The sequence below is a fragment of the Crocodylus siamensis genome, chromosome 4 (genome assembly GCF_052110815.1).
Source record: "Crocodylus siamensis isolate JL-2025a chromosome 4, ASM5211081v1, whole genome shotgun sequence".
In the NCBI taxonomy this organism is placed as follows: domain Eukaryota; kingdom Metazoa; phylum Chordata; order Crocodylia; family Crocodylidae; genus Crocodylus; species Crocodylus siamensis.
The window spans coordinates 214021838-214044970 of record NC_143398.1 but is presented as its reverse complement, the minus strand read 5'-3'; the positions used below and the strand labels follow the sequence as shown (position 1 = coordinate 214044970).

Below are 23133 nucleotides of genomic sequence, written 5' to 3'. Positions count from 1 at the left end.
GTAACACATACTCTAAATAAATTATCACAAAACAAGTTCATGGTTAAGTTACAAACACAAATTTCATTTCTGAGGCCCTATTTAGAATTTGCCTTTAAAATTTATGAAGTGCAAATTACTTTTTACATTAAATTTGTAAAGTTTTTCAAAATGGGGTGCCCCACATTAGGCCCTTACGATTTAGTCCAATGCCTGATGAAACTGGTGAAAAGATGGAGGGTGTGGAGGGTATGGTGTAGGTGGGATGTGTGTGGGTGTGTGCGAGTGGAGGGGTACATGTGTGGATGTGTGTAGGGGGGTATAGGATATGTGGTGGGGTGGAGTGTGTGAGGGAACGTAGGTGCATGTAAGTGTGTGTATCGGGTGTAAATATGGTGGGAGCATGAGGAGGGCGTGTGTGGTTGAGGTGTAGGGGTGGGTATGGTGGGGGTGTAGGTGTATGGGTGTGGGATGTAGGGAGGTATAGGTGGTGTATGTGGGTATGGTGGAGTGTGAGGGACGGTACTAAGTGTGTGTGGGTATGTTGGGAGTGGGGCATGTGAGGGGGTGTGGTTGAGGTGTTGGTGGGGTGGGTGTGCATGTGTGGAGGACTTCGTCCCCTCAGCCTGCTCTTTGTGACATGGCTGAACCCAGCCCCTCTGCAGGTTGGGGGGGAAGGGGACAGAGATCAGCACTGCCTGCCTGGCTTGCAGTATACTGCAAAGGGGCAGAAAAGCAGCTGCTGCCAACAGAGAAGCCCCCCGGGGAGGCAAGGAGCTCAGTCTTGCACTGCCAGCTCTCTTGGTCTCTGTCACACACCTGCCCAGTGGTGCTGCAGCTGAACCTGTGCTGGCTGCTACTGCTGCTTCCATCCCACATTCCTGTCCCGTGCCTGCCCAGTGGGGCTTTGTGAACTGCTGAGCTCTTTCACACCACCCCCCTGCATCCACACATTCCCCCACCCAGAGTACACTGCCCCAGGTGGAAGTGGGCAGGACTCAGCCCCATGCAGAGCACAGCAGAGGCAGCTGCCAGCCAAGCCTGATGCAATTAACTAGTGGATGCCCACCTGTGGGCCAGATCCAAACAGGTGTAGGCCAGCTTTGGCCCATGGGCCACATTTTGCCCAGTCCTGGTCTAAGCTATTTTTATTGGTTCAATCTATAAGTGAGCAGATATTCACTTTTGATTCTGGAAATGCAACCACATGCCTACAGGGGCTCAGGCCAGAAGCCAGGGGGTGCTAGAGCACACCTCCCTGCTTGGCTGGAGCAGATGGTTTGGGTCAAGGTTAACCCAACCACCATGGGGGGGGCGGTGTTTTTGGGGAGGTGTAAAGTGTTCTGGGATACTGAGAAAAGGAGAGTTCACTTGGATCTGGAGGGGATCTGGCACAGAAGTTCAATAAACCAATTTAACCTAAATCAGTTAAGTCTGATACTACATCCATCCATGTTTATCTTAAACCAGTTTTGGCCATTTTGAAAGTGGTTTATGTTCACTGAATTTCCATTTGTGTTACGAATTTGAACCAGTTTCCAGTCACTTGTACCTATGTGTGTGTAATTTCTGTCTCTAGTCTTAAAGGCAAAAGTCAGCAGTACTTTTACTACCTTTAACCACATTCAATAGTATACATATGACAGGAACTTGACCAGATATTCCAAGTGCTAATTCTACAGCAACACAAAAAGGAATTAATAATTGCTTCACACATCTAAAAAAAAATCTGGCTAATTATTTAGGTGTCTAAAGAAGCCTACTTTTAGGCTTCTCTACTTCAAAAACCTTGTCTTGAGGTCTGCTATCCTTTACATGTAGATTTTATTGATATTATGCTCATACAATCAGATAAAATTACAGTACCAAAATATACTCAACGCATGTATTCATTTTTATAGACTGCATATAATTTTAGCCTAAAGGAGCCTGTACTTAGAGAATAAATCTCAGATCAAAATGGACATTATAAGGCCCCTTCCCATAGCCTCTGCAAAGCCTAAAATATAAACCTTGATCCACAAGGTGATTCAAATAACTAGGCTCAGTGAATGGAGACTAAGGTGCCTTCCCAGAGCAATCCAGATCACCTAGGGCCCGATTTTGTGTTGTGGCAGCCCAACCCAGGCCCCTTCTCCACCATCTGCCCAGAGACATGCACATACCTGCCACTAGCAACGAACTAGGCTGGGCCACCACAGACCTCAGTGCAGCTGCTTGCAGTCTTCCTGCTGCCTGCTGTGAGCAGCCCAGGCTCCAGCAGCTGGCAGGGACCTGCCCAGAGGCCAGATCAGCTGTGGCAGGCAGCGAGGAGATACAAACCGCTGCACTGAGGTCCACGGGGCCCCGGCCCAGCTTGTTGCTGGAGGCAGGTGCACATTGGCCTCACAGCAGATGGCGGGGAAGGGACCAGGGATGTGCTGCCATAAGAAGTTGGTCCCTTGGTCCCACAGCTCTGCCCTGAGGTATGCATGCACCTACAGCCAGGGATGAGTTGGACCAGACCTCCACAGACCTTGATGCAGCAGCTTATATCTCCCAGTTGCCTGCCTGAGTCAGCCAGCCCAGGCTCTGGGCAGGTCCCTGCCACCCACCAGAGCCTGGACTACTCACAGCAAGGACGTGGCAAGCAGTTGCAGAGAGGTCTGTGGAACCTCAGTCTGGCTAGCTGCTGGCAGCAGGTGCACATGTGCCTCCGAACAGAGAGGTGGGGAGCCACAAGGGGCCCAATACTTGTTGTGGCAGTGCTCCTTCTCCATTGTCCAACCCATGGCTCACATGCCAAGCAAAATACCTTTGCGTGCTATGCTCTGGCACCTGTGCTGGGGGTTACCAACCCCTGACCTAGGCACTGAGCAAGGAGTAGTCTGCAGTTAGCCAGTACCACTTTGCCCATGCCACGCCACAGCAGGGTGGTGGAAAAAAGCAGCAGCTGGGTCTCTGTGTTCTCTCCACTAGACCTTATAAATCTTCATTCCTATCTACAGTGTCGCGGAGCTTCAAAACAATCTATGGAGAGTGCTAGTCTCGCAGCCTACCCTCTAGGCTGGAACGGGGTATGAGAGTTTGAATTCCCAAGAAGCTTAAGAGAGCTGAAACAGGTCTCCCACTTCCTGGGGCAAGTACCTAGAAAGCTAAACCCTGAATGAATGCATTCAATGAATTAATAAATTAAACAGGGTTAAGCTATTTTAGACTTGCTTTCACTTACTGAGGGGTAGCTGCAAATACACGGTTACCATGCATCAGCTGTTCTGTGGGAAATCCCTGCTTATCAGATTGCTTTAATTTTATCATTTGACCATATCCTTAGGTACCTAACTCAACCTATGCTTTATGTGGAGGCAAGAGCAGCCTGTATTGTGGATTCCACTCTGTGTATTGGGTACCTATAAGTTACATTCTACGGTATTTAACTTTTAGGTACAGATATCTTTTATTACTTCAAGCCCTAACACTATAGGGCATGTCCAGATGACCTTTCCCCAGTGCTGAAGCATGCTGCATGCCCATGTGGAGAAGGCAGCAGTGCAAGCTGCAGGGACCTGGACCCAGCTTTGTGCCGGGTAAGTAGTGGGTTGGCAGGATTATTTTGCCCCAGGTGGCACAATTTGCTCCATAACTATGTGCATGTCTGGGCACGTGCACTGAGGCAAAAAGCCCAGGCTCAAATCTGCACCATTTCTATTTAACCTGCTGCAAGCACATGTGCTTGCATGTGTGGATGCGCCCATAATGGCCGCTCACCATATCCTCCCTCCATGTTCACAAATGTTTGGGGATGGGGGGAGGGGGAGAAATCATACTTTTATACAAAACATAGCCAGCAGCCACTCAGAATTCAGGAGGACAAGTAAAAATCAATGACTGTCTGCAAACAACTGGGGGCTGAGCCCTAATGGTTTAGCAGATGTGAGGATGAGAAAAATACTGAAGTCAAAGACAATGCAGTAATACAGTTTACATATTATATAACCAGGGATCTGGGTTTTCTGTTTCCCATGGAAAAATGAAGAAAACCACAGATTCTACCTTTTACCAGAGGCAAACGCAGATTTCTCATCTTACCAGAGAAACCTGCAGATAGTGCAGTTTTGCAAAGAGGGCCTGCCTGCAGGGGGCTGAGAGGGAACAGGAGGAGGACAATGAAACAGGGGGTGCCATGCACACGTGGCCACTAGGTAGCCTGGAAAGAGCAACTCCCACAGGCACATTGTGGGGGGAGGAAAAGATGGGAATTGAGGCTCCCATAGGAAGGGAAGGAGGGAGCTGGGCTGAGCAGGGGCTGCTGTCCAGCCGGACAGTACTTCAGGTTTGGGGCTCAGGACAGGACCGCAGGTGGCTCATCTGGGGAGAAGTGGGGGTGAGGCTGGCTCCTCGCTGCTGCATGCACTCCTGGAGGGGACCCATCCCCCCCAGATCCGTGCTGGGGTTAGGGCAAGGTGGGCTGCCCGCCTGCTGGGCAAGCATGTATGACCCAGTGCTGCAAAGAACAGCGGGGCTGCGCAGGAAGCTGCTTGCCACTGCAAGCTCCATGCTGTTTTGGTGATGTGTCCCCTCTGCAGAACTCCACACCACTGCACCTGCAACAGACATGCTGCCAGGGCAGTGTGGAGCTCACAGTGGCAAGCAGCTTTCTTGCACAGCCCCACTCAGTGCTGCAGCACTGGGTTGCACCCACTAGGCTGCAGAAGCCCTGGGGGAGGAGAGCAGGGCAGGAGCCCAAGCCCACAGTAGGCACTGCACAGGCCTCATCTCATGCACAGATCTGAGGGGCATGGGTCTCTCCTGCTCCTTGGGACTGCATGCCATGATGGGGATCTAGGGCCCCCAGCCCAAGCCCAGAGCAGGCAGGCAGTGCGGGGAGAGCCAGGTTCAACTCTGCTACAGCAGCTACCACCTCCTGGCCGGGGCAGGGGGATGCAGCAGACCAAGGTACCTTGCCCCACAGGCCTGGCAGCTTGGGGCCCCTTCCATCAGGGCTGGAGGTGCAGGAGCTGTGGGTGGGGGGGCAAGGGGCACAAGCAGGGCTGGAGGGGTTGTGGGAGGGGGAGTGAGGAGCATGAGCAGGGCAGGGGCAGGGAGGGGCGGGGGGAGTGAGGGGCACCAGTAGGGCTGGTGGGGCATGGGGGGGGCTTTCATTTTAATCACGGATTTTAGGGTTATCAGAGAATTTGTAATTTTTTTTTTTAAATCAAGGAAAATCAGGATCCCTGTATATAAAACACATGCTCTTACTCAACATTTTCTCAAGCTGCTGAAGGATAGTTTGGGACTGAAACTGAGGGTTATAAAAGTATTTGGCATTAGACTTAAAAAGTTCTTTGTTACTATAACTTTAAAAATGTAAATAGGAAATCGTCTAATTCTTCAATTAAACCTCTCTGAGTTTAGACATCAAATTCACAATGCTAAAGGATTCATGTCCTAATTATTCAATTAGGTAAAAATCCTGGACTACAAGGAATAAGTGAATCCAGTTTTGGCAGAAGCTCTTGGTTATAAGAAAGAGCTTTTTTTTATTGATGTTTTATTAGAAGTTACTGAACTTCACTTTTTTAAGGGTTAAAACAATCTGGCCATGTTAGGATTTTTCTCAAGTTACTTCACTCATGATGTCATCAAAATACCAAGCTGGGGTCCAGTACAGTACCAAACACAAAATTATAATCATTTCATTATGACAATATTTACTCGTGATCACAGATTGCAAGACTGGACTTGTGCAAAAAAGTGCTGTATTTTTACCAGAGTAAATTTTTAAAATCTTTCTAGAACTTTGTTCTGCTTTAACTAGTCTTTATTATTTCTGATCAACAGACAGATTAGGTTAAGCCTTTTATCTTTTTCGTTGCTTTTTCTGAACACTTTAATTAAGTAGAACAGCTTTCAATAATGGAAAAAAATAACACTGTAAACTTCTGTTTCAGTATTACTGAATTTTAACTCAATTGTATCCATGTGGTAGTGATATTATTCCTACATATTTTCACATAGATGCTTTCCCTATTTGACCGGGAGTACCCCAAAATAATTTATCTGTCATACAATATCTTTAGCACCAAGTTTAGAGTTCCAGTTTTGGCTCAGGATATGTCTTGGGGATTTGTATGGTACAGGCACAGAAGTTTATTACAGTCTACTTAACAGACTATTGATTACAGCAAGGAAATAATTATACTGAACTGGAAGAAACCTGAACCTCTCTAACTCTATGCAGAGATTAAAGTGTTTTTGACTTTATACCCTTGGAAACAATAACTGCTTACACTGAAAAGTCTGGAGCAATTTTATTGGACCTGGGAGAACTATATATTTTTAGAGAGATGATATTGTAATTAACACACTGGGGCTGATGAACCCACAATCACCACATATTTTTAAAAAGTCACATGGGCATATAAGATCTTAGGTTGGAAACTGAGAAGGGAGGTTATGATTATACTCTATCTTGGTAATGAATACCTTGACAATTAAATATATCAATGTTAAATTAAACCATGACTCGAACGGGATGTATGCTGTGGCAAAAATATACTAATTACTTTTGTGATTAGAAATATTTAACCCTTCACTGCTGTTCAGAGAGAACACTAAATTTTATTTGCAACATTTCTCTAGGAAGTTGTAACTTTCAACTAAGGACCTAAGAGGCCTTACGGAAGTTAAACCATAGTAGATTATGACTGACTGATGGATAAATCACCTATACATATCAATAGCATTTATGGGTAAGGTGGGGGAAGCCTACATCAGATAGTTTCAGCCAGCTTCTAAGAATACAATGTGCCTTTAGGAAAAAAAAAATACTTTAATTGAAAGAATGTAAGAGACGAAAATGGTCTTTTAAACAAACCACAATAAACTAGCTCACGAGCTGTCAGACAAGAAGGAAACCTGGGGGACAGTGACCACCGAATAATAGAATTCACCATAAGGCACAGAGTGGGAAAGGTAACTAGTAGGGTGGAAGTGCTAGACTTTAGGAAGGCTGATTTCAGCAAGCTCAGGCGTTTAGTCAATGACACACTGCAGGGTAAGAGATTTGGCGAAATGGGAGCATAGGAAGGGTGGCTGGGCCTTAAGGAGGCGATCCTTTGGGCACAGAGCGAGACGATCCCAATGCAGAAGAAAAGGGGGAAGGGGCCAAGAGGCTTCCTTGGCTGACCAGAGAAATCCAGAGCAGCCTAAGGGCAAAAAGCGGGGCATATAAGCAGTGGAAACAGGGAGAAATTACTCAAGGAGTATGCCTCCTCAGCTTGCAGTTGCAGGGAAGCAGTTAGAAAGGCCAAAGCTACCATGGAGCTGAGGATGGCATCCCAAGTTAAGGATAACAAAAAATTGTTTTTCAGATATTTTTATATACATATATATACACACACACACACACATATACATACACACACACACACACGAATAGGAAGTAAAAGGAAGGCCCAGAGCGGCATAGGACCACTACTGAAAGGACAAAAGCAATCGGTGACAGACAGGAGGGACAAGGCTGAACTCCTCAAGGAGTTCTTTGCCTCAGTGTTCCTAAACGAGGAGCAAAACAAGTCTCACAATGGGTTCATACAGAGACAACAGCTGGGCGCCAGATTACCAAGTGTTGACCCTGAAATGGTGCAGAGTCACTTGGAAGGACTGGATGGATTTAAGTCGGCAGGCCCGGATGAGCTCTATCCGAGGGTACTGAAGGCACTGGCCGATATCACTGCACAGCCACTGGCAAGAATATTTGAGCACTCATGGTGCACAGGCCAGGTCCCGGAGGACTGGAAAAGGGCCAATGTAGTCCCTATTTTCAAGAAGGGGAGGAAGGAGGATCCAGGCAACTGCAGGCCAGTCAGTCTCACCTCCATCCTTGGTAAAGTCTTTGAAAAGATTATTAAGGCTCACATATGTGAGAGCCCAGCAGGAAATATTATGCTGAGGGGAAACCAGCACAGGTTCAAAACATGTAGATCATGCCTGACTAATCTAGTCTCTTTTTATGACCAAGTTACAAAACACCTGTACGCAAGAGAAGGAGTAGATATCATCTACTTAGACGTCAGGAAAGCCTTCGATACGGTATCCCACCCCATACTGGTGAACAAGTTAAGAGGCTGTGACTTGGATGATGTCACAGTCCGGTGGGTGGCAAACTGGCTAGAGGATCGTACCCAGAGAGTGGCGGTGGATGGGTCGGTATCGACCTGGCAGGATGTGGGCAGGAGGGTCCCGCAGGGCTCAGTCCTCAGGACCAATACTCTTCAATGCCTTCATCAGTGATTTGGATGAGGGAGTGAAGTGTACTCTGTCCAAGTCTGGGGATGATACAAAACTGTGGGGAGAAGTGGACACACCGGAGGGCAGGGAACAACTACAGACAGACCTGGACAAGTTGGACAAAAGGGCAGAACAGAATGCAATTTAGCAAAGAGAAATGCAAAGTGCTGCACCTAGGGAGGAAAAATGTCCAGAACACCTACTGCCTAGGAAATGACCTGCTCAGCAGCACAGAAGTGGAAAGGGATCTAGGAGTCCTAGCGGACTCCAAGAGGAACATGAGTTGTCAGTGTGACAAAGTCATCAGCAAAACTAACTGCACTTTATCATGCATCAGCAGATGCATGACAAACAGAACCAAGGAGGTGATACTTCCCCTCTATCAGGCACTGGTCAGACTGCAGTTGGAATACTGCATCCAGTTTTGGGCGCCACACTTCAAGAAGGATGTGGTTAACCTGGAGAGGGTCCAGAGTAGGGCCACTCGTATGGTCAAGGGCTTGCAGGCCAAGCCCTACAAGGAAAGACTAGGGCATCTGGACCTCTTCAGCCTCCACAAGAGAAGGCTGAGAGGTGACCTTGTGGCTGCCTATAAATTCATCATGAGGGCGCAGAAGGGAATTGGTAAGGCTCTATTCACCAAGGCACCCCTGGGGGTTACAAGAAATAATGGCCAGAAGCTAGCAGAGAGCAGATTTAGACTGGACACCAGGAAGAACTTCTTCACAGTTAGAGTGGCCAAAATCTGGAATGGGCTCCCAAGGGAGGTGGTTTTCTACCCTACCCTGGGGGTCTTCAAGAGAAGGCTAGATAGGCATCTGGCTGGGGTCATCTGAACCCAGCACACTTTCCTGCCTATGCAGGGGGTCAGACTCGATGATCTGTTGAGGTCCCTTCCTCCCCTAACATCTATGAAACAAGGAACTGATGCACATAAGAGTGTCAGGAATCATATGAGAAGACTATAAAACATTCACAGCTGAACCTAAAGTACATGCTGCCTCAATGGATAGAGGAATACTGGATTGCCTAAAGATAACAAAAACTTGGACGCTTTGTTATACTAAACACAAGTACAATTTTTTTTCTTGTTTTAAAAAAAAAGCCATTGTCATTTTATTAAACTATACAAACTCTTTCCTTATCATGAAAAAATTCTACTCTGAATATATAGGGAAGTAAAGAGACAGCATATTTCTTAATGGAGAAAGCCTTTTGGCCTGGGGTCCTACAGACATACAAGTCCATTGTACTTCAAGTGATTGTGAAGTATGCAAGATAAAATATGCTAACATCCCAACCCCCAAAACAGTTGGGACATCTATAAATTAAGTGTGGGTCATTCAAGTTCAATGCAAGTTCTTGCAGGGTCAGGCCTGTCAGGCTGGGTACTCTCACTGGCCACCTACTGACAGAGGAATACCAATGCAGCTTGGAGGGCTATCTGAATAAACACCTGGGCTGCTCCTGTTGTGATCTGGGTTAAAACCTGAGACAGCCAGAACCTCCTTATATGAGACATCTGTTTACAGTCGCAGTATATTACAGGACACACACCACAGAAAGATGCCTCCCTACCTAGTAAACAAACAAAACAAGGGAAGTTAAACAAATGGTCAACCCTCAATGTGACATAAACAGATTTATGTCACCATTGGCGATGCGCAGGAGATACACGCGGGTGCAGGTGCACTCTGTGAGCTTGGCAGTGCATCCCCTGCAAAAAGCACTACCAATGCTGCTGGCAGCATCTGCGAGCAGTCACCACTCGCCACCATCCCCCTCACCGCCATGTCAGTGGTGTCTGCAAGCAACTGCCGCTGGCTGTCGCCGAGGTCTGCGGGTGGTTGCCAACCGTTGTTTGCCACTCACCACCTACCCCCCTTGCTGCTGCCACCACTGTGGCCGCCTGCGGGAACCTCCCTGGTTGCTGCCACCACGCCCCCGTCACCAACACTGCTGCCGCCACCTGTGGGCAGTTGCCATAAACTCCCAGCCTCCAGGGGCCCATGGCGTTCATGTATGTCACATTTAAGTTAACTACTTATTCAAGGAAGCTATGAAAATGAACATAGACTTCCATATTTTGGGGTGACTTTCACAACAAAGAGTGGGAAAAGAACACCCTTGTATTTTTTATTCAAACATCTGTAGTTAGGAGTCATCTAGGGCATTCTTTTTGAGCTATTAAAAATAAATATTGTTTAGAAACATTGCATCTCAGGCTGTAACAGAGTAATGTCAGTCTGAGAAGGAGGAAAAAAAGCACCATTCCTAAATTAGGAGTACAGGAGTTCTTCAGTTTAATTGTATAAACAATGGTTTTTAACCGGGGAGGGGGGTCTGCAGATGTCTAAGGGGCCTGTGAAAGATGCCTATGATAGATAAAAAATATGTGAATACACACACTTAATCTGATTTTTTTGGGATCCTCAAATTGAAAGAGGTTGAAAACTACTGCTATAAAATATAGCCAATACCACAGAAAGGAAATATGCCTGGAAAATGGTGAGTTATGAAATCAAGCTTTGAACCATGAAATTCTGTTTGGAGGACTTTGAATTTCTTAGGCATCATTAGGACAGTTAACACTACTGAAATTAACAATCAATGCGGTTACATAAACTTGGAGACGAGTGAAAAAATACTTGCATATACAGCAAGATTTTCATATACAGATAACAAGAGTCTCCTCATTCACGCTCTTCAGGGTCTTCCTATTCAGGGAAGAGCTAGTTTATCCACCCTTTCATGCTCCATAGATCATTCATGGATGCAGACAAGACAGAACACAAATTAGAATTCTGGTTGTACAACTCTCCTATACGACTTGCCAGTTGCAGCTGGATGTTTTAGTGAAAATAATTTCAGATTATGCCAGAAGGTTTTGTTGAAACAAAGCCCTTTCCAAAAAGCACTGACAAATTTTTGTTAGAAGGTGCAGAATTGGGGTAGAGGCTGGATTTAATTCATACTAGATGTAAATTCGCTGAATACTATTGTGAATAAACCTAAACATCCTATCCCTATTTGTTTACTATATGGGTATTTTCATGATGGTCTCTGCAATGCTAACAAGGGACTTTTAAAGTTTTCAAAACATAATTTATAAAATTTGGGGGATAACAACCTTCAACTATGAGAAGCATAAAGAAGCAACTCTAGCCTCATATGTAATTTATTTTGTATATTTTTAAACAAAGGTTTTTATAGGATGCATCAGTTTAACCTATTATTTTGCTTGGTCATGTAGAAAATACAGACTTTACAAACAAGGTCATGAAGGATACTACATGCATGTAAATCATACTACAAAGAATATTTACCGCACGTGTTGATTGCGGAGCTAAGCGATGCAGCTCCAGTGGAAAGGCTACTTTTTGAAACTGCTGAAGTGACAGAAGGTGTAGAAGATGCAGGAGATGAAGTCGCTGTGGTAGAAGAGACAGATGATGTTAACCGCTCTCCAGACTCCATGTCTATTAAAAAAAACCCAAAACATAACATTAAATATTAAATTCTCTCTAAACAGAATGTAAATGACATAGGAATTATGGTGATACCACCTCTGAGAAGGTAAATACGCATACATTTAAGAGAATTAACAAAGGAATACAGTTATTAAAACACAAACTTCTAGTTTGTCAAAAATTAAATACAAATTAAGGAATCACATTTAACAACTTCTTTGCCTCCGTTTTCCTGAGCAGGGACCAGAACAGCCCCCACACTGGGCCCCCTCAGGCCCCAGGGGAGGCGCACCTAGGCCAAGGGTCAATGAGTATCTAGTCAGGGAACTTCTGGAGGGACTGGATGTATTTAAATCAGCCGTCAGCTGGTCTGGACGATCTCCACCCCAGAGTGCTGAGGGAATTAGCAGAGGTCATTGCAGGACCCCTGGCACAGCTTTATGAGCGCTCATGGTGCTCTGGTGTGGTGCCAGAGGACTGGAAGAGGGCCAATGTGGTTCCCATCTTCAAAAAAAGGAGGAAGGAGGACCCGGGAAACTATAGGCCAGTTAGTCGTACCTCGATCTTAGGTAAACTTTTTGAGAGAATTCTTCTGGCACATGTCCACGAAGGGCCAGCAGGGGAGATTATGCTTAGGGGCAACCAACACGGGTTCATTAGAGGCAGGTCCTGTCAGACCAACCTGGTGGCCTTCTACAACCAGGTCACCAAATCCTTAGATGAAGGGGTAGCAGTGATCATAGTCTTCCACATCCTCTGCCAGCAGAATGGAGTCAGAGGAAGGGCAGGCTGAGATGCTCTGGGTTAAGATTCAAGGGGACCATGGGGAGAGCGATTTGACGGTGGAGGTCTACTACAGACCCCCCAACCAAGGGGAGGAGCTGGACCAGGAATTTTCGGGCCAGCTTGCAGAGGCACTTAAGGCAAGGGATGTAGTTGTCATGGGTGATTTTAATTACCCAGACATCTGCTGGGAGGAACAGTCAGCCAGGGCAGACCATTCCAGGAGGTTCCTAGCCGAGATACAGGACCTCTACTTAATACAGAAGGTGCACAGTCCCACCAGAGGAAATGCCCTGTTGGACCTGGTCCTGGCCACAGGCGATGACCTGGTAAGGAGCCTCCAGGTTCTTGACCGCCTGGGAGATAGCGATCATCACTTGCTGGAATTCACCATCCAGCACAGGGTGTCAAGGGCCTGCAGCAAGACAGTAGACCTAGACTTTAGGAGGGCCAACTTCAACAAGTTGAGGAGACTAGTGGGTGAGGCGCTGCGGTCCTTGAGGGCAGGGGAACTCAGTGTCCAGGACGAGTGGTCGTTCCTTAAGGAAACGATACTCAGGGCCCAAGGGGAGGCCATCTCAACAAGCAGCAAGGGGGGCAAGAGTGCCCGAAATCCCCCCTGGCTCACCCAGGGCATCCAGTAATGCCCGATTGCCAAAAAGGCGGTGTACAACTGGTGGAAGGGGGGGCTCTCTCCAAAGAGGAGTATACCTCCTCTGCTCGGGCGTGTAGGAGGGCTGTCAGGAAAGCTAAGGCAGACATAGAGCTAAGACTAGCATCCAAAATCAAGGATAATAAAAAGTCCTTTTTCAAATATATAGGGAGGATGAAGAAGGCACCGGGTAATGTGGGGCCCCTGCAAAGTACGCTGGGCAATCTGATGGTTGCGCCAGAGGAGAAAGCAGACCTCTTTAACCAACTCTTCACCTCCGTTTCCTTGTGCAGGGACTGGGACTTCCCTGCTGTGATGCCAGATGGACTCGAGGGGAACGCCTCCAGACCTCAGGTTGGGGAGGACCGGGTTAGAGAGCTTCTGGAGGGGCTGGACGTGTTCAAGTCAGCGGGTCCAGATGCTCTCCACCCCACGGGGTTGAGGGAGCTAGCTGGGGTTATTACAGGCCCTTGGCACGGCTTTATGAGCGCTCGTGGTGCTTGGGCCAGGTGCCAGATGACTGGAAAACAGCTAACGTGGTCCCCATCTTCAAAAAAGGGAAGAGAAAGGACCCAGGCAATTATAGGCCTGTCAGTCTTACCTCTATCCCAGGGAAACTCTTTGAGAAGATCCTCAAGGAGCACATCTGTAATGGGCCGGCTTCAGGAATGATGCTCAAGGGCAACCAGCACAGTTTAATTAGGGGCAGGTCATGTCAGACCAACCTGATTGCCTTTTATGATCAGGTCACAAAAGCCTTGGATGCAGGTGTCGCCATGGACGTAGTCTTTCTAGACTTCAGCAAAGCCTTTGACACCGTCTCCCACTCCATCCTCATTAAAAAACTAGGTGACTGTGGCATTGATGCCTACACAGTCAGATGGATTGCGGATTGGCTCAAGGGTCGTACTCAGAGGGTGGTGGTGGACGGGTCGTATTCGACTTGGGGGGAAGTGGGCAGCGGAGTCCCCCAGGGCTCGGTCCTGGGGCCTGTGTTGTTCAAGTTCTTCATCAGCGATTTGGACGACGGGGTGAAAAGCAACCTGTTTGAATTCGCTGATGATACCAAAATTGGGGGTAAGGTGAGCACACTAGTAGGGAGGGAAAGATTGCAGCAAGATCTGGATAGGCTACAGGAGTGGGCTAACATAAACAGGATGAGTTTCAATACTGACAAGTGCAGGGTGCTGCACTTGGGCAGTATAAACCAGCAGCACACTTATAGAATGGGAAACTCCCAGCTTGAGAGCACGGAGGCAGAAAGGGATCTTGGAGTCATTATTGACTCCAGGATGAACATGGGCCAACAATGCGAGGTCACGGTTGGCAGGGCTAACCGCACCTTGTTGTTCATCCACAGGTGCGTCTCAAGTAGAGCCAAGGAGGTGATACTCCCCCTCTGTGCGACGCTGGTCAGGCCGCAGCTGGAGTACTGCATCCAGTTCTATGCACCCCACTTCAGGAGGGATGTGGTCAACATTGAAAGGGTCCAGAGGAGGGCCACCCGCATGATCCGGGGATAACAGGGCAGACCCTACATTGAAAGACTGCGGAACCTGAACCTGTTCAGCCTTCACAAGAGAAGGCTGAGGGGGGACCTGGTCTATAAACTCACTAGGGGGGGACCAGAATGGTTTAGGGGAGACACTGTTTCCCCTAGCATGACAAGGAAAAATGGACACAAATTATTAGAGAGTAGGTTTAGATTAGACATCTGCAAGAACTACTTCACAGTTAGGGCGGCTAGGAGCTGGAATCAGCTTCCTAGGGAAGTAGTGCTGGCTCCTACCCTGGGGATCTTTAAGAAGAGGCTTGATGACTACCTGGCTGGACTCATTTGAGTCCAGTCTTTTCTCCCACCCAGGTGGGGGGTCAGACTTGAAGATCTACAAGGTCCCTTCTGACCCTACTTCTATGATTCTATAACTTTTGGAAGGCCTTCGACACAGTCTCTCATCCCATTCTCATTAAAAAACTGGGGGACTGTGGTGTCAACACCTACATAGTCAAATGGGTCGCCAACTGGCTGGAGGGCCGCACCCAGAGAGTGGTGGTGGATGGGTCATTTTTGACCTGGAGGGATGTGGGCAGTGGGGTTCTGCAGGGCTCGGTCCTCGGGCCCACACTGCTCAACATCTTCATCCGTGACTTGGACAATGAGGTAAAAAGCACCCTGTTCAAATTTGCTGATGACACTAAGAGGTGGGGAGATGTGGGCATGCTAGAAGGGAGGAACAGGCTGCAAATCAGAACCAGACAGGTTACAGGGGTGGGCAGACGAGACTACGATGGGATTCAACACTGACAAGTACAAGGTGATGCACCTGGGGAGGAAGAACCAGCAGTATACCTACAGGCTGGGGAACTCCCTTCTCATCAGTATAGAGGCAGAAAAGGTTCTTCAAGTCATCATTGATGCCAAAATGAACATGGGCCGGCAGTGTGGGGACGCAGTCAGGAAGGCCAACCACACCTTGTCATGCATCCAAAGATGCATCTCAAGCAGGTCCAAGGAGGTGATACTCCCCCCTCTATGCAGCACTGGTCAGGCCGCAGTTGGAGTACTGCGTCCAGTTCTGGGCGCCACACTTCAAGAGGGAGGTGGACAACATGGAGAGGGTCCAGAGGAGAGACACTCGCATGATCAGGAGGCAGCAGGGCAGGCCCTACAAAGAGAGGCTATGGGACCTGAACCTATTCAGCCTCCACAAGGGAAGGCTGAGGGGGATCTAGTGGCCTGTTACAAGCTAGTCAGAGGGGACCAGCAGGCATTGGGGAAGTCCCTGTTCCCCTGAGTACTCCCAGGAGTGACTAGAAATAATGTTAACAAGCTGGGAAAGGGTAAACTTAGATTAGACATCAGGAGGCGCTACTTCACTGTCAGGGTGGCTAAGATCTGGAACCAACTTCCAAGTGAAGCGGTGCTGGCTCCTACCCGGGGGGTCTTTAAGAGGAGGCTAGACAATCACCTTGCTGGGGTCGTTTGATTCCAGTACTCTTTCCTGCCATGGCAGGGGGTTGGACTTGATCTGCTCAGGTCCCTTCCGACCCTACAAACTATGAAACATCCTGCAGAAGATGCAGAGGCAATATACATTTCTGATACTTCTATACAATCCAACTGATTTTTATATTCGGTTTTCTCTTTTTTTTTTTTTTTTTACTTTACTTAAATTAATATGTAGCTACACAGCAATTTGCAGCTGCCCAGTATATTGGATTAAAAGTAACTGAAACATATCACTTTTACACATTATCAACTGATACTAATACAGTTTATGGGACTTCTGAGAACTGTGGCTACTGTAGATAATTTGCTTATTTTCTTTCCCTGGTCCTTTAGGCATGACAGGGCTGATGCAGCGTACTATAAATGCTAGGAGTGTGCGAAGTGGGCCGTATTCGATTCGGGTTCAGCCTGATTCGGGGGACAGTGATTTGATTCATTGATTTGGATCACTGTTCCAATTCGATTCAGCCAAATCAGAATCTAAAAATTCGATGCTGATTCGGAGAATCAGTGATTCAGTCAGACACAGCTTTAAACTTTTTATCTAATTACCTCACGGTACCAGGTGCGGCTCGTGAACACCGAGATGGTGTGGCGGATGGAGCGTCCCACAGAAGTGTGGGGCCCCGAGCACACTTGACAGCAGACCAAGTACTTCCAGGCCATTTCCAGGTCTGCTGTGGAGCACACAGGCCCCCTCACCCAGCGATTCACTATGAAGGAACCAGGAGGCAGACCCAGGAGGCAGCAGTCACTGAGCTGGGGGGTGGGTCCCCTGCCGAGGACCTGGAAGTGGTCCGGAAGTGCTTCTAGTCCACTTCTGGGTCTGCCGCCGAGTGTGCTGGGAACGCCCCCCATGCACTCCTGTGGGACGCTGTATCCGCCCCACCATCTCAGCGTTTACAAGCTACCTGGTACCCTGAGGTATGTAGAAAAATCGTTTAAAGCTGTGTCTATGTCTGAATCATCAAATCTCTCCAAATAGATTCAGAGGGTTCCAATTTGATTCGATTCAATTAGATTCAGAGATTTGGTCACCAAATTGGGCGAAATCGAATCAGCAACCAAAGCTTCACACAGCCCTTATAAATGCAGCTACATCTTCAATTCCTCCATAAACTGGAGCAACTGGTTGGTTGCTTCTATCATTCTCAGTGGATGTGACTGCCATGCTTTTGGCTTACACTGGCCATTTATTCTTCCCCTCCTCCCACTGTGCCACATTTCCAACATATGTAACCATTAGAAGCACCTTACAGAGTTGGAGGATGCCCAGTGTTAACTCCAGAAGAGCTTTTATGTTTTAGGACTCACTCTGTTTCAGATGAGACAAAATTTCTAGGGTATGTTACAAAACTGATTTGTAAGCAACAGAGATCATTCTAGAAGATTGCAAATGTAAAGATCTTCAACCGAGACATTAACAGGGTGGCTCTGTGTCATGGGTAGCAGCTGCACATGGGGCAGCATTAACTACCAAGGTATTGATGGTGGTGGCCTGGCCAGCTGTTGTGGCAGCTATTTTTTCACACCTTCAGCCACCCCTCCCCCCAAAACAAAAAGTGGCACCTATGGACGCTGCCCCAGTCAGCCCCCTTCCATTATGCTGCTGATCCTAAAATAAGTTTGTTGAGGTATTTTAATATGGCACTTTGTATCACAAACTGTCTCAAGCAATGAAATAAAGTATATAAAGAAATATTTAGAAAACCAACAAAATAATGGCCTTTTGATATGAAACATCTAAAATATAAACTGCTACAGCTAATCAAAGGCAAAAATAGAGTGGTCAGCAGGACTCAGGGACACCACATTAGCTCCAGCAATTCTGGGACTTTCTGTGAATCTACACAGAGGTTCTTGATACCCTGTAGTACTTAAATACCAAATCTGGAAGCCTAGCACATGGAGTACCTGAACCCGAAACTTAATATAGGTCCATCCTGCTACGGTATTTTGTGCTACTCAGGCAGTAACGGCTAAGGATTATGCTGAAAACAAGCAGTTGGTAAGCATATGACAATATCAGAGGGAAAAAGCCATACCTAGATACACAGAACCCCGGGAATACCCTGGCATTAAAACCTCCACATGATTTCTTCAGGATTTAGCCCAGAAGTACGGGGTTTAGAGTAGATGGGATTAATTAAACGCTAGCTATATTAAACAAATTGCTTAATCTTGAAGTGTCAAATTTCAATTATTTAAACTAACTGTAAGTACAGCTGTGTCTAATTGCAGATTATATTTTTTCAAAGTCCACAGAATTATTTTAATTTTGCCTTGATTTTTTAAATGAAGATAAATGATTCAGTGCTGTTTTTGTAAGAAATTAAGCCATGCGCTAGCGGACTAGCCTTTACAAATAAATATTATATTAATGAGTGAGCATGTGTGCACTGCCAGTACATAATATTCAGAAAACCAGTTCTTAGAAGCTTGTTTGTGTTTCTAATAGCTTAGTATGCACAAAGATACAGACTACTTTATCCAAAGGAAAAAGGGAGGTAATTAGCTACTAACCCCAAATTGCAAGTATAGGTGCAATATAGATGTAATACACTAGGCTATTCAATCAATAGTTCTTATAGCTGTTTAATCATTAGTAGGTTCACATGCACTGACCTGTGAATGTGACGGTCCAGAGGTATAAAAAAGCCACCTCTTCCCTGACCCTGCTCATTTTCTGTTTCCTATAAACAAACTGTAACACCCCAAAAGAAGCAGAGCATAAAGGAGGATCAACATGACTCTATAGACTCAATGTATTTGGAACACATTTGATTCCAGATAAGCAACCTATATTTCCTCCTTCTAAAGGTTGCAACCTGACAGTCTTATTAAGTTTAGTGGGAGTTTTGTGACCAAATCCTCTCTTCTGCTTCAAAAATCCCAACCAAAGCCCTTTTCTCGTAAGCACTGCTCAAAATAGGCCATCTGGGTAAGCTCTAGGCAAAGTCATGTCTTTTTTGTTTAAAGTTTCTCTCTGTGGCAACAAACCAACCACATTACCTCAGGAAGGTCTTGATCCTTTCTAAGTAATGCAGGGCCCTACTGACAGCTACTGATAGCATGCCTGAGAATGCTAGCTATCTGACTCTGAGGGACCGAATTCTTGATCAAATAGGATTTGAGTTGATAGAAATATGGCTACTTTAGGTAAAAGTTGTGGATGAAGATACAGCACTACCTTATCTCCGCGTAAGAAAGCTCCACAATTAGAGTGAGAATTTTATTCACTCTTTATACGTCCAAGAAGAGACCAACACTTCAATGTTTCAAAATAAGGAGGTAGCAAAATGGTTAACGTGCACCCCAAGGAGCTAGAATGCTGATGTTTTTAAAAAGTGAGGTGCAGAAGCAGAACAACTAATAAAATGCTTTAGATGCAAGCTGTATCTACTTTAGCTAAACAGGGTTAAATTTGCAACCCTTAAAGGGGTTTGAAGACATCATAACTTACTATTATAGCTGAATCAAACTGATTTTAACCTACTGGTATAAAAAGCAATTATACAGACTATGTAGCTATATTTAAGGGCACAAAAAAGAAACCTATGGAAGCTTGAGTTACACAGCAGAAGAGAACCCAATATATTAACTTCCACAAATGGAAATTCTCTAACAAGGAAACTATAATTTGATGCGTCTGAAAAAGTTTTTATTTTTTACAGAAACTCAAAACATCATCTTCACACAGAAAAGCACTGAATGAACTTATTGCTTTGACTCTTTACAGCCTGATTTATTACATAGAAACTTTGTTTGCACAGCAAGATGGCAACAGCCTGTCTACAAATATGGAAAAAGGAAACTAGTGTTGCTGATGTGATGATGACACAAGTTTTCAACTGCTTTACTTAGTACACATATTTTTCCTCCAGGATAGGAAAAAGACAACTTTAAAAGATGCAGGAGGTAAACATGGCAATCAACTACTGAACTCAGACTTTATGAACATGTAGCATTACTAAAATTTTAAAAGCTCCCATTTTAAATACAATACACCTTCTCAGGATTCCTGTATGTACCAATAAACAAGACACCTTCCAGATGGAGTTACTGAAGGGAAAAGTCAACTGAGGAAGAACAGATGAAGATCTAATCCAAATAAGCTCCTATTTCTATAGCCAAATGCCCTTCTATGAACTTGCCATTACACACACATACTTGAGCTGCTGTTCCATCTTTCCTTGTTCTACACTGACAACTGACACCCCATGCACATTCTGCAATTGTCCTATGTGTCCAACTCTATGGTGTTTATTTAAGTCTACAAACGTCCACTACTATGGGCAAAAACATTACTCTTCATCTGACTACCAACAAAGTCCATATTACAGATGGAACAACTAAGTCTGAACCTACCCTAATTTAATTTAAAACATACCAGATGAACAAAATGCAAACAAAACTTCCATAAATTATGGAGTAAATGCAAAGTATCCATATATTGACTAAATCAGGAGTGTCAAAGAGCTACCCTGCAGAGCCCTATCATCCAGCCCACAGTACTGGCCATGGGTCTTGGACTGGACCCACACTCAGTATGCAGGGCCAGATCCAGCATATGTGCTGCACACAGTATTCAGGGCCAGGGCTGGAGCCCAGGGGTTCATGGCACACAGTAAACAGGGCTGCCATGCAATGCACATGGCATTGTAGCGGGCATGCACACTGCTTGCACCACCCATTCTGAACCACCCTGCATGCTGAATCAGGCACACACAGCTAACCTGTGGGTGGGCCCAATCCAGGCCACAGACCAGCTGCACACCACAACCAACCCATGGGGCCTGATAAGTTTGATACCTCCTAGACTAAATGAATTCTTCAAGTAATATTTAAGGCTATCCTTATGTTATCATTAAAGTTTTTTCAGACTTCTAATATTAGATGCCATGAGGGAATTTTTCCTAATTAGAATTTTTAGTTATGACATTGCTCATTGACAAAAAGAAAGACAAAATTAAACATTCATGTGTACTGCCAATCTTAGTTTATTTTTATTATTGGTTAAAACGTTTTGTGCTCTTCAATTCTTATAAAGAAAACTCTGCTCCTCTTCCTCAGTCTTCTTGAATATAATAAAAATAGTATTTAAAATACTGCTTATTCAAGCTGATAAATTTTAAAAATATGAACTAACCCTCTCCCCCACCCCCCAAGAAAAAAAACTAACAACCTTGCAAGCAATCCTGAGTTTTGATCCAAGTACTGACATTTCTGATAAAAAAGAATCTGGGTTTTATGGGAGACGGTAGGTTTCCTAGTGCAGGCTGGCAGAGTTCCAAAGCTGGAATGGACAGGGAGCAGGATTCACTCCCATAGGAGAAACATAGCACACAAACCTGGGAGGCAAAGGCGGGCTGCCTGCTGTGGGCCACCTCCCATCTGAGCCCTGGCTGCTGCCTGTGGGAGGTGGCAGCTGCTGCAGTGGAGCAGTGTGTGGAGTCCAGCTCCCCCTCCTCCTACCCCACAGGTGGCATGGCCAGAATGAAGCCCATCCAGTAGTGGGAGCAGATACTGTCTGCCTGCTGTGGGCTAGCAGCTCCCTGCCCTCCTGCTCTCCCCCTGGGACCTCCACAGCCCAGTGGGTGGGACCTGGCGTGGCAGAGTGGGACTGGGTGAGGAAGCTCAGTGCCACCAATGCAAGCCCTGCTCTGCCATGGCAAGGTGCCCCCCCACCAGCCTGGCAGCAGCAAGGGTGGCAGCATGAAGTTGTGCTCTTCGCTGCTGCTGGGTGGGCAGGGGACACCTTGCCCTGGCAGCACAGAGCTCCCAGTGGCAACACCACTTCACTGCCTGGTCCTGCTCTGCCCTGCCACACTAGGTCCTACCTACTGGACTATGGAGGCCCCGGGGGGAGGGCAGCAGGGCAGGAAGCCCTGAGCCCACAGCAAGCAGACCGTATCTGCTCCCCACACCCAATGGGTTCCACTCTGGCCATGCCACCTGTGTGTGTGTGGGGGGGGGGGGGGCTGGGCTACACGCTCTGCTCTGCCACAGCAGCTGCCACCTCCCACAGGTGGGAACCAGGGCTCATGTGCTGCTTGGGGGGGCAAGGGGCTGCAGACCCAGGTCCCTGGCTCCACAGCCTTGGGAGCTTGGGGACCCTCCAGAAGGGCTGGGGGTAGGGAGTGAGAGACAATGGCATGGGGAAGGCACTAGCATATCAGGGCTGAGGGCTGCTCAGTGCCACAGAGCAGTGGGGGTGGGAAACAGGGCAGAAAGCAGCTGCAGCTGGACTCACATGCCCCATGAAGGGGGCAGGGGAAGCTCTGATTTTCCATGATAAAAAAACAACAACAAAAAACCTTACACCAAAATTTATAGGTATTTAGATTTTATTATAGTGACTAGTGGATTGCCTGTCAAGAACGATGGGAGGGATGGAGGGGACAGGCAAGGCCAGTGCCACGCTGCCAACAAGGATCAGGGCCAGAGGGAGGGGGAAGACTGAGGCCAACACTGCTGCCCTTGCCCCCCCCGCTCCACCCACTCTATCATTCTTGATGGGAAATTTGTCCTGCACGCAGCACTGGCTAGAGCTATGCTCCCAAGACTGTTATGGACAGACACACAGACAGACGAACTAAACCCTTTATACAGATATAGAATTGAGGCACTGATAGGCTTCCAAGTTGCTTTAAAATTGTAAATGTATCAATAAAATATTGTGTTCAACTGATAGATAGATAGCTAGATAGATAATCTACAGAGTGGCACTACATTTTAATCATGGAAAAATGTGGATTTTAGGGGTTTTAAAATCAGAGAACTTGCAAGTTTTATCAAAGAAAACCAGGATCCCTGCTGATAAATTTTGAACTTAGATAATAACACTCTGTTCAAAGAGACATGTATAATTTTGCTTTTAAATTAAGGAAAACCTTAATTATGTTTAGTTAGTTTATTACTCTAAACCACAGCAGATGGCTGACACTGTAAGAGATAATCCCTGAAAC

General features: G+C 46.5%; 1 protein-coding gene across 22 annotated transcripts in view; it reads right to left on the bottom strand.

Annotated features, from left to right (window-relative positions):
- Window positions 1–23133, bottom strand: part of BAZ2B (bromodomain adjacent to zinc finger domain 2B) — a 296517-nt gene that overhangs the window by 143049 nt on the left and 130335 nt on the right. For all 22 annotated transcript variants that reach the window (XM_090045644.1, XM_090045643.1, XM_090045645.1 and 19 more), the window contains one exon: window positions 11577–11729. In XM_090045644.1, coding sequence (XP_089901770.1) covers window positions 11577–11727 — 151 coding nt within the window. In that variant the 5' untranslated portion in view covers window positions 11728–11729. The remainder of the gene's footprint in view (window positions 1–11576; window positions 11730–23133) is intronic.